The sequence below is a fragment of the Stegodyphus dumicola genome, chromosome 6, assembly GCF_044657685.1.
Source record: "Stegodyphus dumicola isolate Sdum_Otavi_A_Nest chromosome 6, ASM4465768v1".
Lineage (NCBI taxonomy): Eukaryota > Metazoa > Arthropoda > Arachnida > Araneae > Eresidae > Stegodyphus > Stegodyphus dumicola.
This window is the reverse complement of record NC_140773.1, coordinates 218,777,716-218,794,583: the sequence shown is the minus strand read 5'-3', so window position 1 is coordinate 218,794,583 and position 16,868 is coordinate 218,777,716. Positions and strand designations below refer to the sequence as shown.

The following is a 16,868-nucleotide window of genomic DNA, read 5'->3' as shown; positions in this document are numbered from 1 at the left end:
GAAGGCAGTTATCTATTTCCAAACTATACTCTTGTAATATAATATAAACTCATGGAAACATTTTAAAATGCACTTCCTGACTTAAAAAACTTTTCAATGCATATTTTAAACTCCCAAAACGTTGATCTGATCTCTGCAATAAAAGACATTCATTTTAGACATTGCAGGTTCTACATTGGATGAAAGTATTAAATCTGCTGCTAGTATCAAAATATTAATTATAAATATCTGAAAAATTTGCATATTTAAAGCATAATAAATATTTTAGTAATTGGTCTTTCACAGTGTACAAGAAAAATTAGGTTTATTTACTAAATATTTTCATTACAAGTGCTGTAACTGCTTTTTAAAATTTCCTACCTTATCTTGAAAACATTTTCATTGGAGTTACATGTTGAAAGAAAATAAAGACAAAAATTACCTTTTTCAAATACAATGTACTACTATTAAACTGATTTTAATAAGTAATTTATAATTAACTAAATTTAACTTTAAAACTGAAAGCATAAATTAAATACTGAACGAACAACAGAATATAAATGTCTCAAAATATATATATTAAAAAATGTAAAGAAAGCTATTAAATGTGACTTAGCTATGAACTGAAAATATAACAAGGTACCAGAACATTACTAAAATGAAACTTTGGAAGAAAATATTTAGTATATACATTAATGTTTGTAAAAAAGCTAAGGGTCATATTAAACTTAAGATATAAATTAAAAGTAATTTTAAACTGTTTATTGTTATTTTAATCTGAAACTGGAAGACAAAATTCAATAATAGGAAGAAGTACCGCTTTATGAATAAACTTCATTATATTATCTGGGTTTTGAATTCAAGTTATGTTATTTTGACTATTTAATTACTGTTCTTGAATGAGGCTGTATGGGATGATTATTTTAATTTATCTATTGTTACAAAAATTTAGTTTTTCATGATCAAGTTAGTATTGAAAATATCAATTTATATGATGAGTTTGTTTTACATTATGTTGAGCTGCTTTCGTCATTAGATCCATCAGTGATCATATATGGAGTTACAGATTGTAAATTAGCATCACTACTGACATTGAGTTCAACAGGATATGGCAGCTGATTATTATGATTATGAACTGTTTCCTTAAAAAGTAGTTCTTGCATTTTAAATCTAATATACATTTGCCGATCATACGGTAAGCTTTTTATGGGAGTCATAAGACTCATCAAAAAATGATATGTGTCATCTTTTTCACTATTAGTATTTATAATTTTTCTTTTAACATTTCTATTTGAATTACTATCTGGAGAATCACAAGGAAACCTTTTTTTCATTCTTGCACTAACTGTTTGTATAAGTCTGTTGTTGTCATCTTCTACTGATGTATTTATGTGTAAAGGTGAGTAATCATCTCTAATCCACAGTTTTTCATCTGGTGAGAAAGTACTTTCTGGATCTTGACCACATATCACATCAGTAGTAGTAGGAAATGCATCACCCTTTGAATTTCTGCTGCTACCATGAGTCCTTGGTGTTAGTTTCTTTGTGTTCAGTTGTTCACCAAGAAAACACAGACTTTTATACCAGACCCAACCTTGCTCAAGTTTTTCTGGATCACTTGGATTTCCATTCTCTGTTAAACGTTTTTTAAATTCTTTCCTAAAATTATCCCTCAAATGTTTCCATTTACATCTGACAGCTTCACCTAGCAAAAGAAATACATATAAGTAAGGCATTAAAATATATTTCAAAATTTGAAATAATTGAAAACAATTTTTATAGTAATGTGTATAAAATTTTATTTCAGATTTCCTAAATGAATTTTTTGGCTCTTTTTTTTTTTTTTTTTTTTTCATTATTATCATTTTGCTTTGTATAAAATATTTGGGTAAAGTGCAGAATCGCCCATTTATTTGTTTGGCGCTTTTTACAGGAGTAAGAAGAATATGATTTTTGTCAATTTTCTTTGACTTTTTGAGTGAAAATAGGTCAATGTGTACATGGATAAAGTCAAGGGAGTACACAATGCCATTTTTGTACAATTCTGGGATGTTTTTTTAAGTGAAAATAGGTTGCACGATGTGTACATGGATAGCGAGTATGTGCAATTCTTAAAAACGTGCCAAGGTGTGAGTGATTCTGCACTTTTCCCAAATATTATACTTTTATTCCAGCCATTCATTTATCAGTGTCATAGTGAACTGATAGGGTTAATATATTCAAATGCTTTACTGTGTCTTAAGATTTGTAGCCAGAACGGTAACTTTTGGATACCCTCATGTTAAAACTTTACAGTAAATCTGACTTTCTAAAGATGTGAAAAACTTCTCAATTATGGTCAGAAAGGTGATTTCCAAATACCCTCATGTAAAGCCTTGAAGACATGGAAAAGCTCTTGCTTCATTAAAGGAAAAAGCTCTATCGTTGAGGTTAAGCATTTAGCAAAAATGTCAAAAGGTTGAACCTATCTTCAAAACTATCAGAATTCAGTGAAAAACACGAATGTTTAATTAGAACAGAACTCTGCTAGATCTAGAAAAGCAATTTTGGATACTTTTCCGTTTTGCCGGCGCAGGCAATAAAGTTGACGATAATGGTAAAACTGATGCCAAATAGAATATCCTCACTAGTAACCTTTTACGCCTCATTTCCAAAACAAATCGCAGCCATTTCTTATCAGATTGGTTGTTTCTTTTAATACTGGCATAAAATTACATAGATTTTTTACCAGACAGTTTAATTTTATACCTTAAGACCATTTGAGGTAATCAAGTCAATTAGGATGCAATCACACTGCTCACCCGAAGGCGAAAATATAGAAAAGGCAAAGTTAAGGGTTCATCAATTCTAATGAGAATGCACTAGTGAAGTAAAGCACTGCGGTTTTATATACTTTCAGAGTAAGCTATTAGTACGAATTCAAATAATTCTTGAATTTAAACTTGTATTCCAAATTACGATTTAACTTGAAATTAATGTAGATAATTACTGAATTAGATTTTTGTAGCTGCTTTATATATACTAGTTAACGTGAGTATTATATATAGTTAGTTAACGTGAGAAGAGATCACTTGGGATCAATTGATATAAACCGGCGAATCAAAATGCTGAACTATGAAAACATAGTAAATTCTTAAATTAATGTCTTTTTACAAATTTAATGTCTTTATTTATTGGCTTATTATAAAATTTTAAATGATATTAAAATGTTTATGCCTTCAAATTAAAAAATTCTTAGACCTAACATTTGTTAAAATTCTTTATGTGTATACTGTATGTTGTCGCCAATAAAGTCTGCATGGCGATATTTGCACCGGCGAAACGGAAAAGTACCCAATTTTTATTTATTTATTTATTCAATCTTATGCATTTTTCCAGAGAAGTAACTCTACATGGTGAGCATACACTGGTCCCTTCTTTTGATTCTGAAAACAGGATAATTTATTAGCAGAAAATGATAAAAATGTGCACTTGTTTTAATGTGAACAACTGAAGATACAGCAGTGGATTTCAAAAATTGTCAGCCTTACTTATAAAACATTTTTTTCCAACAAATTCCTCTTGCAGACATCTATGGCAATACTAAATGAATAACTCATTCTAGAAATCATATGCATTCTTTTAAAAAGGTTTTAATACCAAAGAAATAAATCAACACTTGTATCATCCTCCCATTCTACAGTGAGAAAATGGATAAAAGAGTTTTATATGTACTAAGTATCTATATATGATGATTCTCAAGAAGGCCAAACATTGAAAGCATTCATATCAGAAAATACGGAGTGATAAGAAATTAAAAGTCGAAAAAAGCAGCAAGATTATATCTATCTATAGCACATGTTTTGCACATTCTACACGAACAGTCTCTGCGAGATGGGTACTCCAACTCCTTTCAGCAATGTGTGTTTTAAAGAGTCTGACTACCCTTTTACAACCCAGATGTAGCTCCAAATGATTATTATCTGCTCCCCAAACAGAAATCTGACCTCTGTAGAAACATTTAATGCTAATGATAGTATGTAAAAACTGTTATGGAAAATTCTGCAGACATATCGACATATCTTCAGATATTTTTAGAGACATAGAGTTGCTCATTAAATGATTTGAAAAAAATCAAGGTACAAAGAAATTGAAAAATAAATTATTAAAATTTTCTCTATTTCTTTAAGAAATATATCAAGTGGGCACTTTAGTATTTACTTTGACTGATCAGTCTAGTATTACTGGAGGTAACTACAGAAATGTGCAACTTGCGGGATTTTATTTTTAAAGTAATAAAACCATGTTACTTTTTATTTCATGTACATGCTTTGCAAGCTCTTTATTATTCTTAACATATTGATTACTCTGCAAATTTTTTTAATAATTCTGCTGTACCGCAGAACTTTTATGATCTGAAATTTATAAAAATTAATTTGGGGTCATATTTAAGCACAGGAAATATGAATTCCCATGCATTTCTATCTCTAAAAAATATCTTTCAAGAGTTACAGTATGATCATCATCAGTGCCAGAGTATGATGATCAACATCAGCACATCAGTGACTGTGCTTATAAAAGGCATACGGATACTTATGCTGAAGAGCCATTACAGTATGACCATCCTCTATCTATAACAATGGGCTCACCCAAAAACAAAACCACAGTTACATGTTGGCTGATGCTGGAGTATATATAAAGCAGTTATGAATTGTCTTTCCAAACATACCATGATTACCAACATAATGGGAAAAGAAGATGATTTATCAGACTTCGATAAATGGCAAATCATTATGGCTCAGTGACTGGGAACATAAATATCAGAAATAGCATGTTTAGTAGGCTGTTCACCTGCAGTTGTGAGCACATATCAAAAGTAGTGTATGTGAAATGACAAGTCACCAGCCAGCAGTGTGTCATTGGCATTGATTCCAGAGGAGAGCAAAAATTGCTACATATTGTTCGTCGTAACCGAAAAGCTACAACAGCCGAATTCTCTACCTGTTACAACAGTGGCAACCCACACAATGTTTCTCAATACATTATGCAGAATACATTGCTGCGTATGAGCCTACGAAGCTGAAGACAGAAGCATGTCTCTGCACTGACAGCACGTCGTCGCCAGCTGCTTCTGCAAGGGGCCAAGAAAAATCGGAATTGGACATTAGAAGAATGGAAAAAAAGTTGCATGGTCCAACAAAGGAGTTCTCAAAATATATCCATAACTCAAACATACAATCGATGAATTACAACACTGAAGAAAAGAAGATTATCTTTACGAGATTAATTGTAGAATTCTTCATAATATGGAAAATATGAATGTATGTGGAAATAATAAGTTAACACAGAAAAAATTGCATCTCAGAAAAGAAAAAATAAGGAAATATGAAGAAAATGTACTCCCAGCTACCAAGAACGATAGGAAAATGAAGCTTGGATGCATACTGATGAAAAAATATTCAAGTAATAGCATTAGACTGAGGATAACATTTGCAAATAGCTTTCTAAACACATCCAAACATGAATTATCTGAAGATAAGAATTTTGTATATCAGGGCTAAGGGTTCATGTTAAGTATAATAGAAATTATACTTTATTTGTACAGGGAGGGACAAGCTAAGTAACTTTCAGCAATGCCATAAAAATGAGCGTTATATTATTTTATTTAAAAATTAGAAATAACTTTGTGTTTAAAAAATTATGCATATTACTGAAAAATATTTACATAAAATATATTAATTTGGTTGATCTTTACATTACGGTAACTGGTAGTTTGGCGACATTTTGGAGGCGATAAAGGTTACTACCTGGGACTTCGGTAATAATGTGAGCAGTACTGAGTTCCGATTACGCATTATTTTGTGTGGGGGAAATGAGAGATCATGGGATATGTCATGTGATATTAATGGACGAATTACGGTTCTTTAATCGGAAGAGATCATGGGATATGTCATGTGATTTTAATGGACGAATTACTGTTCTTTAATGAGGAAAAATCTGGGAATTTTGTATTTGGCTTTATTCTGTGTTGTGTGAAATAGTGTTTGTGAATTTTTGGATCCCATGGCCGTAAGTAAAGTGAATTCGAAATGGGTATTTAGTGGTATTGAAAAGGATAGTAAGAAATGTTTTTTAAGGTTGTGTGAGAGAGAAATAAACATGTTTTATTATGTTATTTATTTTACGTGGTATCTTGCTTTGAAAGATAAGTATGATTTTAAAGATTCTGAAAGAGAATGAAGAAAAGTGTATCCGCCACGTAATGAAGATTCTGAAGGAGATTAGGTAAGTTAGTATTTTTAATTATTTTTATGCATTGTTGGAAATGTAAGATGGAAAGGAATTTGGTATTATTGGGAAAATTGTTATTAGCAATGATTTAGTTTAAAGTAATTAGGATTGTAAGGTAATTTTTATTAATTGAATGTATGTGCTCATGTATATTTTAAGTGGTGTTTTTGAATTTAATTATATTTTAATGAAATGATAGTTATTTTGTGAATTTTATACTTGTAGGAATTTGGTGTATGTTTAAGTTGAAATAAATGTGCATGGAAATAATTTAAATATTTGATAATAAATATTTGTAATGCTTCATGTATGAATTCGTTGGTGACGTGTATAATGTAATAGATGATTTAGAGGTAAAAGTTTTTGGATATTTTATTTATTTTATATGTGGAAATGTTCATATTTGTAAAGGGTAAATACTTTTTCGCGATCAGGTAATTTCATATATGTTCTTTTTACCGGGTTTAAAGATTGAGAAAATTGTCATGTATTTTCGTGAAATTTTTCGAATTTATGAGAAAAAAGCAGTGTACATGGATATAGTGAAGAGTGTGCGCAATGCCATTTTTGTGCAATTCTGGGATGTTTTTTTAAGTAAAAATAAGTCGGCATGTACATGGTTTATGTGTATGTGTTATTTTAAAAATGCGTAAGGAGGATGGTATTGTGCATTTTTCCTAATTTTGCAGTGAATATTTGTCATGATTAAGCAGTTTTGTTTCATAAAATTTCTAGCATAAGTGTAATTCGGCTAGTAGATTGTTGGAAGAAGTGTTCAGGAGATAAAAAGAAAAGAAACATGTCTTTACTTCGTGAAGACAAAATGGCGGCGGGGAAAAAAAATAGAGGGTTGCTGTAGGAGAGTTGGTCGCCAAATTTTCGCGAAAAAATCGCCAAGTTACCATAATGTAAAGATCAACCATTAATTTCTATATGCAAAAAATTTAATATGCATTCTTAATTTTTAAATTATGTTTTATACATATGTATGTCATTCCCTTCAAATTAAATGGCTTTTACTAATTTAGACCTTTTATCTCACTGCATGACTTTGTGTAATTTGTTTTACGAAGCCATGCATATTTGTAATTTTCTTGTCAACAAATATTAAAATTCTGTTATTGTTTTAGTGATATTTATCAAATAACGATTCTTTAATTCTTTATCATACACTTAATCACACAAAATATTATTTCCAATTTAAGAAGTTTTAAAGAAAAAAAAAAAAAAAAAGAGAATGAGTAAATCACATAATAATTATAGTCTCATTAAAATTACTTATTAATATTCTACACAGTTTAAAATTTTAAACTATTTGCAGTTCATAAAATCTATGCAGATTTTTGAGTAGATAATTTGACTTAATTTAACTGACATGAAATTAAAGTGAATATGCACATTATGGAAGCTTTTATTTTTATTCCAGAAACTTTCTGAAAGGAGTGCATAATATTTCACATGAAATTAATGCTTTATAATTATATACTTATTATTACCTAATTATTGTTTTCCTTCAAATGATTTTTTTTTTTTTTTTTTTTTTTCTTAACTTAGCTTAACTCTTAGCTTTAAGTTACATATCTGAATAACTTTTACCAAATATATATATATATGTGTGTTATGGGTTACTGAGAATTTCAACATGCGTTTTGTATACATGTATAAAACACTGAATAATCATATATAGTACACTAAAAAATCAATTACCTGGGCAATGGGAAACGAAATTAATCTTCCAATAGAAATATACTCAAAATAATATTAGCACCATTTCGATAAAAAATTCAAAAAGAAAACATTATGTGTTTGAATAACTACTAAAAAATAGTTGTTTTCCTGATAAATATTACGGACTGCTGAGAATTTTAATATGGATTTTGTAATCATGGTGTAATACACTAAAAGTTTACCTGACTGAACACTAAAAACAAAATATGCTCAAAATAATTTTTAGTCAGAAATAAATACGTAGTTTTGTAATAACAAAAATGCAAAAGTTAATTATTTTGTATTCGAATAACTACCTTTTATACTCGTTAAAATTAATAAAAGAAATAGTTTAGTTTTCTGGTTAACTATGATTATACACACAGTAATACTCCTACGCAATTGTTTATACCGCAACTTAATATGGAGATGATCCCTTTGTCTCCAAAATTTAAACATGGCGCCCTTATCCTCATGTAGTCGAAATTATGCGCATGCATGTTAAGCACGTTAAAACAATTATTTTCAGTTGTACTTACAGGGCATTCCACAAGCATCAGCTATTTCGTTCCACATTCTTGCAACAACATCCCGGTTGTAATACTCTATGGACTTCTGGTCCCATATTGCTGGTCTGGCTTTAACTTCATTTATCAAGCGTTGTATGTCCATCTTAAGTCCAACAGTTCCGCACATAGACTGAGCTGAAAGTTAGAGGAAACACGACATGAACAGGTTCTGGCCGGAAACGTTTCCGCTCCGTTCGGCACCGCACGCTAACAAAACTAGGGAAGTACTTCTACCCTAAACCGTATCTCGGGTGGGTAGCGTTCCAATCACCAACCCTTCTTTAACCGCTAAGGGTTTCGACACTTCTCATATTTCCCTTTCTCTCGAGGGGGTGGATAAAGCTTTTCTTCGAACACAGGGAGGGCTATGGTACCTCCTTTATGCAGTTTTTGTTGAACAACACCATTTTGTCCTGTCTTCAAAATTCTTTTCAAACAAGAGTTGTCGTAACTCCAGGAACCCGTTTCTCGTGACTTGCGGTCATCTAGGAACGCTGGAATAGGCTAAGCATTTATCTGTTCGTTTAGTTATGACAGTATTTCACAATGAAATTGGTAAGCTTGTAAATAATTTTGTAAACGATTTTGGTGGGCCGTAGGTTTTACGAATCTCAACAGTCATCTTATGCCTTTGTTGTTAAAACTTGTAATTCCAAATATTAAAATTATTAAGAATCTTTAAGTTTGAGGGCAGGGGTGTTTTCGTGGTTTTCTCCATGTGTAACGTGTATACGAGCCAGTTTACCTTAGAAAGTCCTCCTCTCAGGCAAGTAGTCCTCGAGTGCTTTGCCATAATCAAATGAACCAAAACAGTTTCTTTTAGAATGGTACATGTGGCCAGTTTGGTATTTCCAGTAGAAAACATGCTTTCATCATAGCTCATTTCGATTATGGTAAATTTATTGTTTTAAATATAACAAATATATTTCTTAGGTTACTTATTTCAATAAGCAAATTACAGACCCTAATTATACGCTTTAAAAGCTTTTTAACAATGCTTAAAGAAACAGAATTATACGCTCGAAAAATGTTTAGTTGACAATACTTACTTTGAAAACAAAAATACATATAAGAAAATGAAAACAACGCATTTAATTTAATGTTAGTGTATATATGATTCTGTAAAAAAAAAAAAAAAAAAAAAAAAAAATTGGTGTGCCTTGTTTTAGAGCGATTTCTCCTCCCCACGGCAAAGCACGCAAGTGCTATCTGCCTAAGGGGGAGATGCTTTCGTTGAGGGCTTTCTAAGGGAAATTGTCTTGTAGCCATGTTACCAGGCCCTGTGGAAGCGCATCCAAAAAAGGGTGCCGATCGACAGTTTATAAATACATAATTTTTTATTAATAATTACAGATCTCTAAAGAAATAATTTTAAAAAGTACAATTTAAAAAATGCAGTTATAGAAATTATATGTGATAAAAATATTTTCACTCTGAAATTGAGTTTAACCGCTCGTCAAATATAGTAGGAATCGAAAGTTACGACTGTTTGTTCATTGATTTTGTAAAGTCACAACATGCCACATTGCCATAAGCGCATAAAGCGTGTATGGAATCCTAAAAGCTAATCTGTTAATGAATTCTCTACCTTTTATGATTTAGGTTATTTGTAGTATACATTATTCTGTTTTAGAATATAAAGAGGGAAATCTACAAATATTTAATATTTCTTAAAACCTATAGTTTTACTTACATATTATACAGTTGGAACTTAGTTATTTAAATGCTATCTTTAAAATATTCCAGGAATGGGGGGGGGGAGTTAAGTCCATTTAGAAAGCAGTTTTCCAACTTCAGTTTTAGATTGATTAGAAAAAAAAAAAAAAAAAAAAAATACATCTGATTCCCTGCTTTGAAAAAGAACGACATGAGTTAAAATAACTTGCTGTTCGTTATTATAAAAAAAATTACTGATTTGGAAGTGTTTGGATTGAAAACGCAGACTTTGTGAGAAAAATTTAGCAGCATTTTTTTATTGTTAAGTGGCAAAAGAACACTGCTTTTTCAGGCATAGTTATTTTTGTGTATTTTAACTGCCTTATACGTATCTATTTAGAAAGTAGTTTTTTTTATGTTATTTATTTCTAAATAAATGGAATGATCTGAAATTTTTCTGATTTATTTATTTCATTCTGATTTTGTTTGTTTGTTGTCATGTCCATAAAATCAGTTAGATGGTACCACGGGCGGTGCAGATCGCCTTAGCTATCTCGACGCAATTCTCTTCATAGGGGTCTTCTTAGGATCAATCAACTGTTGTTGCTAACATTCACTTGTCTGACCTATAGTCAGCCCAAGCCCACGAAATTTCTCGTGACAAGGAGCGTAATTTTACGCCTGTCGTTGGCAACAGCCTTGAGCACCTTACGGGTGACAGTGTGATTTAGATCCCCAATTTTGATTTTGAAGCATCCCCGAGGGAGACGGATCCGAGGGTCTCCCACACCTCTTCCTCTACCACCAAGCTCTCGAGAGGACTTTCGGCTCGCCGCATAATTAGAGTGCCCCCTGCCGCACGGACACTATACATTTACAAACATACTGCATTCAGCGACATACTGCATTCCCTTCGGTACTGCATTCAGCGACGCTAACCACTATACCAGTTGGGCGGCTGAGCAATTACTAATTTGCTTCACTGCAGACAGGATGGCGGGGCAGAAGAAGAGGTGGTCTGTTCCAAGTTCGATTCCAGGGATGTTTCTGCAGACAGTACTGTTTCTTGTTTTGTCTGGTAAGATTTACATTCCTCTGAAATATTTCATTCTGATGAAAAGCATTTATGTCTTCTTCTATAAACTAGTGCCAATATGATTGAAAGCAAGTATTTTTGTAACCAAAAGTAATAAATATAATCAATTATAAACTTAGAAATGCGTAGATAATGCAAATCAAAGGTTTTCCCACTTATGTATTCGTTTATTGTTGTAAAATCTTGCTTGATGAAAACTTGAAGTAATATTTGAAATTCAGGAAAATCGCAGAATAGCGCTTACTTCGCCAACTATCATTTTTAAATATTTTGAACAGCCTATTCATAGTGTTTTAGCAGCTATTTTTTAATCGTTTTGTGTTTTAAAATAAGAAGCTTCGTGTATAAACTCCTTTCTAAGTTTCATGCGGGCGGTGAAACTCAATGCACTCACGAACTTGTTTGAGTTTTTACTTTTTGCGCACAGTGAACGTTTATGGGCACAATTCGGCGTATAAATAATTTGCCAAAAGTGTTTGATGATCGTTATTATAAAAAATATAGACCTACTGCCGTAGATTTTACGAGTCTCAACATCTGTCTTATACCTTATTGTTAAACATTTTATTCCAATTATTAAAAATTATTACGAATCTTTTAAGTTTTAGGTCATGGCGTTTTCGCTGTTTTCTCCATGTGTAACATGCATACGAGCCAGTTTCCCTTAGAAAAACCTCCATGAAGGCATTCCTCTCTTTAGGCAGCTAGCCGTCTAGTCCTTTTCTATGGCCAAATAAACCAAACCTTTAAAGCATTCATGTTAGTCGAAGCAATGTTCTGCACCACTACTATAGTTCTGTTCTACGCAGCTAAAATTTTACAGCAAACAGGTATTTATCCCTGCCTCTATAAGAAATTTTTATAATAATTCAATAAATATTTATTGAGCCTCTATAAGAAAATTTTCAAGAAATATTGTTGAGAATATGTAGACAAATTTAAAATGTACATCTTAGTAAATAATAGATGTTATTTTTGGAGAGGATTTAATGTATAAATGTCCTGAATAATACATTACAATAGAGCTGTGCATAAACATTAATTTACTTAATCTACTTGTTTAAGATTTATAAAATAGCTTGGTACTTACGTATTACCCCGTCGACAATGAAACTATCGCCAAGCATCACGATTTATTCTCAGTCGTAGATAAGCGGAAAATAACAACGCATTCCAAACATCTGCGCTTCCATCTGATGTAACACCGATTGATTCCCGATAAGTCACACTTTTTTTTTTTTTTTTTTTAATCAACAAGGTTATAAATTAACGGTCTGTATTTTTTCTTGCATTTCGAAAAGAATAATGAGTAAAATTTGGGATCTGCCTTCTGCAGAACAGCAGGCAAAGGCATTATTTTCAAAAGAAAAAAAAAAAAAAGTTAAAAAGGGCAAAAGTTATCTTCTGCTTAAGGATATTATTTCTATATTTATCAGGCCTACTATATAATATGTAAATAGGATCCTTCCATCCAGAAAAAGGGTGTTTTAATGGGCACGATATAGTCAGATATGCATTTGGCTGACAAAACGATAATAATATGTTGGAATAATTACCCTCAGAAAATACTCCCAGAGCTTCCGATACAATCGGGAGGGACTAACAAAATAGTAGAAATCGACGAAAGCGTTTTCATGAAGAGTAAAAGGACGCAAGTCGAATACTGATTGTTTAAAGAAGCCCTAGCAAAGAGCATGCATGTGCTAGAAGTTCTTTGGCCGCAGTTTCTTCAGAATTCCGCAGATTTGGTGGGATCCTAACTTTTCCTGTCAGCGGGATAATACGTAAGTACCAATAGATTTTCAGTATTTTTTGATCGTGTTAAATCGCAGTAAGGCTTTTATTTACATAAAATGTAAAAAGAACTATCTCTAAAAAATTAACTCCCAAAGTCGACTATTTTTTAAAGTAGCAATGTTCCGGAGAATATAAGTAATTTTTTATATAATTATTAGAAATATGCTGAATAGCGATGATCAGAATCATCTGAATCATGGGTGGTTGTCTTAGAAAGGATTAATTCTACTAAAAAATTAGCGATTTTTATTGCATTTGAATCCGTGCTTCTACACATAATTGAAAAAAAAAAAAAAAACATGCAGATTTATAAATTCATCGCACAGTTTTTAAATCTATCGTAAAATTAAATGGTATAAAACATAATGGGATAAATAATAATAATAAATAATAAATGGAATAAGATACAAGCATTTTTTCTTTTCAAAATTTTAAGCGTAATCACGGAAAAAAAAATGTAAGGAAATAGGATGCACTGTTAATTGAGAAAAAGCACATGAGGACTATCTGTCTAAAGAAGGAATGCACTTGACTACGGTCTTCTACAGCAAACATACTCGTAATTAAAGGACAAGCTATAGTCAGCTGCATATGGCCATTAAGCTGGCCATATGCAACTGCCCATATCGTGTCCATTAACTAGGAGCATAGGAGGATATCTATCTGAGGAAAAAGCACATGAGGACTATCTGTCTGAGGAAAAAGCACATGAGGGCTGTCTGTCTGAGGAAGGAATGCATTTGACTACAATCTTCTACAGGAAAAGCGGCCGAGCGGTAAAGTCGCTGAACACTGGTAGTTCGGTCCGAGGTTCGAATCCCGCGAACGGGCTGGCTGCATGGGCGTTTTCGTGGTTTTCCCCATGTGTAACGTGTATACGAGCCAGTTTCCCTTAGAAAGTCCTCTACGAAGGCATCCCTCCTCTTAGGCAGATAGCCCTCGAGGCTTTGCCATAATCACACACACACACACACACCTTCTACAGGAAACGCACTCGTAATTAATGGACACAATATGGTCAGCTGCATATGGCCATTAAGCTGAATATAAGCTGGCCATACGCAACTGATCATATCGTGTCCATTAATTAGGAGCACAGGAGGACTGGACTATCTGTCTGAGGAAGGAATACACTCGACTGCGATCTTCTATAGGAAACGTACTCATTAATGGAAACGATGTGTTCAGAAAAGCACATGAAGACTATCTGCCTGAGGAAGGAATGCATTCGACTACGATCTTCTACAGGAAACACACCCATTTATGTTCCTCATGGGTAAACCAGGAGAGTCAAGGATTTTAGAAGCCAGACTTTTGACTGCGGTTTGAACGCAGGTTGAGCTTTTACAGTGTAGCAATCTCATCTACTCAGCTGCTGGTGGGTGCTGCTTATAAAATAACTTCGCATCCTTAAGTTTATTAAGAACCTAAAAACTGTTTCTGATTTAGATTCAAATCAGTTACAATGACAATTGTGGGCAGCCATTAAAACTGAGGTATCTGAGCCGCGCATATCAATGAAATTAATAAGCAAAATGTTATTAATCAAAAGTAATCGAAATTTTTAAATAATTCAGAAGCTAAAGAAGAAACTTTAAATGAAGAATTATCAAAAGATAAACAATAACAAAAGATAAGAATAGTGAAAGTATGCTTAGAAGACTTGACCAGATATTGATGATAAATTACACATACTTTTTACAGGAAAAGGGACATATTTAGATTACCAAAAAAAAAAAAAATGCCAAATCCACACAAATTTGGAGAAACATATATTACAACCGTAACTGGTAAATGCTCTAAGGAAGTCAGAGTTTACTTATTTGGCGTCTCCCCAGCACACACACAGGTACAGAACATGTTTTGAAACAATGAAAAGTCTTGAAGAGGAATGAACGTAAAAATCGGAAAAATTAAAATATTCTGCCTTGAAATATTATGCATATTTGTTGAAAAGACATCCATAAAGTTCTGTAATGTCAGTGGTTCTTCGTGCCAATCATTAAATATATTGTATCAAAAGAATATTGAAAATTGCTAAAAATTTGTTGCATTATTTCGTTAATTTGATGCATTATAATTGATTTTCTTATTCGTATTATGCAAATTATTGTAGAAAGAATTCCACTGCAAAACTGCTTCACATATTGCTTTGTTTTAGTAGACAGCCAAAACACAGTTTTACAAATTTTAAGTAATACTGAAAACGAATAAAGGTTTGTTTATTCTAAAAGTTTTTTTACTTCAGGAATTTATTTATATTTCAAGAATTTGGTTTCTGATTATTAACTACCGTTTAATTTTCATGAAGTAATCCAAATATTTACTTTTAATTTTTGTCGTTTCCGGAATTTTGTAGTTTTGAGAAGTTTTAGTCGTTTCTGAAATAAAGAAAATTAGAAATACACGTAAACAGCTATTTATTATAAAAAAAATCAATAAATAAAAAATAATCTGGAAGTTTTTAGATTTTATATTACACTCAAAGAGATTTTTTTAACGTTTTCTATGTTACCTTTATTTACTAATTATCATGTTCTTCGCACCTAAACCATAAAATTCAATCAACAGCAATATCACAAAATAATTCAAAAAGAGTGTACGTTTAGAATTTCCGATACACAGTCTCATGTGGTGGAGATAAAAATGTTTCTTTTTCCGTACAGTGTTGCCACTGCTCGCTTTGAAATCGTTGAGTTCGTTAATCCAAAAAGTGTTATAAAATATCAAATAAATAATAAAACAAATTCCAAGTTAGCGCTTCCAGATGCCCATATTCGGGTGAAGGATTACGCTATTCAAAATTGGATAGCTCTAGGTACCGTTGTTTTATCACAATGCGAGAAGCATACATACATTTATGCAGATTCTTCATTATTTAATTTATTTAAATATAATGCAGGGCTCTAACATTTGGTGGCAACAATTTGAAAAGTGATACGCATTTATAGTGATTCGACATAAAATGCTAAAACGAAATTAATAGCTCTTTGGGCTAAAAATAGTAATATGCACTGAAGGCTTCGATCTATCGCTTTTGAAGAGGATGGGAAAATAAAATAAAAGATGAATGTGGTAAAATGATTAAATCGAAAATTATTCTAAAAAAGTAGCTTATTTTTAATAAATAATAATTAATACATTCGATATAAAAAATGCACAGCATTGAAAACTACTAAATATATATATATATAATAATTTATTTACTAAATAATATTGATTAATTTATTATATTATCTCCCAAGTTTAATTATAATAGGATTATCTTAAAAGAGTGAATTCATACTAATCATTAAATTATTCATTATTTGGTTGAATTTTGCGTCAACTGAAAATATGACTTTTCGATGCTTTCACCGTCTATGTTGCTTCAAATTTGCGCACAGAAAAGCACTTTATCTTGGTGAAGCTCGGTTCACTCAGTTGTTCGTTTTTTGTCTTCTTTAATTTTTTTCCCTCCTGTTCCTTGCAGATGCAAACTAAAACTAACCCTGAAATTCCTGAAAACTAACGAAAGGCAGATAGAGATTATATGCTGCATTTACTTTCGACTGAAAAAGTGATGCTGAAATATGTTTTAAAAATAATGAATGAAATCATTTTTCATAAATGTGTCTGATATTAGGGACATTGGCAGGTAAACAGTTGAATGACAATTCTTTTCGCGCCATCTATCATAAGTTTTATATATTTCAATAGATGGCAGCACCAGAAATGTTTCAAAACGCACTGTGAATTCACTACAGAGACAATTAGAACGGAGTCTAACCATACCAAATTATTGAATTAAATTC

General features: G+C 31.8%; 1 protein-coding gene across 2 annotated transcripts in view; it reads right to left on the bottom strand.

Annotated features, from left to right (window-relative positions):
* Nucleotides 1-879: 879 nt before the first annotated feature.
* The window catches only part of LOC118190675 (uncharacterized), a 260,220-nt gene continuing 244,231 nt past the window's right edge, over nt 880-16,868 (bottom strand). The window contains exons 1-2 of one of the 2 annotated variants that reach the window (XM_035361434.2): nt 8,496-9,225; nt 880-1,684 (exon numbers count right to left, since the gene is read on the bottom strand). In XM_035361434.2, the coding sequence (XP_035217325.1) occupies nt 990-1,684; nt 8,496-8,652 (852 nt within the window). In that variant the 5' untranslated portion in view covers nt 8,653-9,225 and the 3' untranslated portion in view covers nt 880-989. Of the gene's footprint in view, nt 1,685-8,495; nt 9,226-16,868 lie in introns of those variants that run through there. The other variant, XM_085819528.1, reaches the window with a different exon arrangement.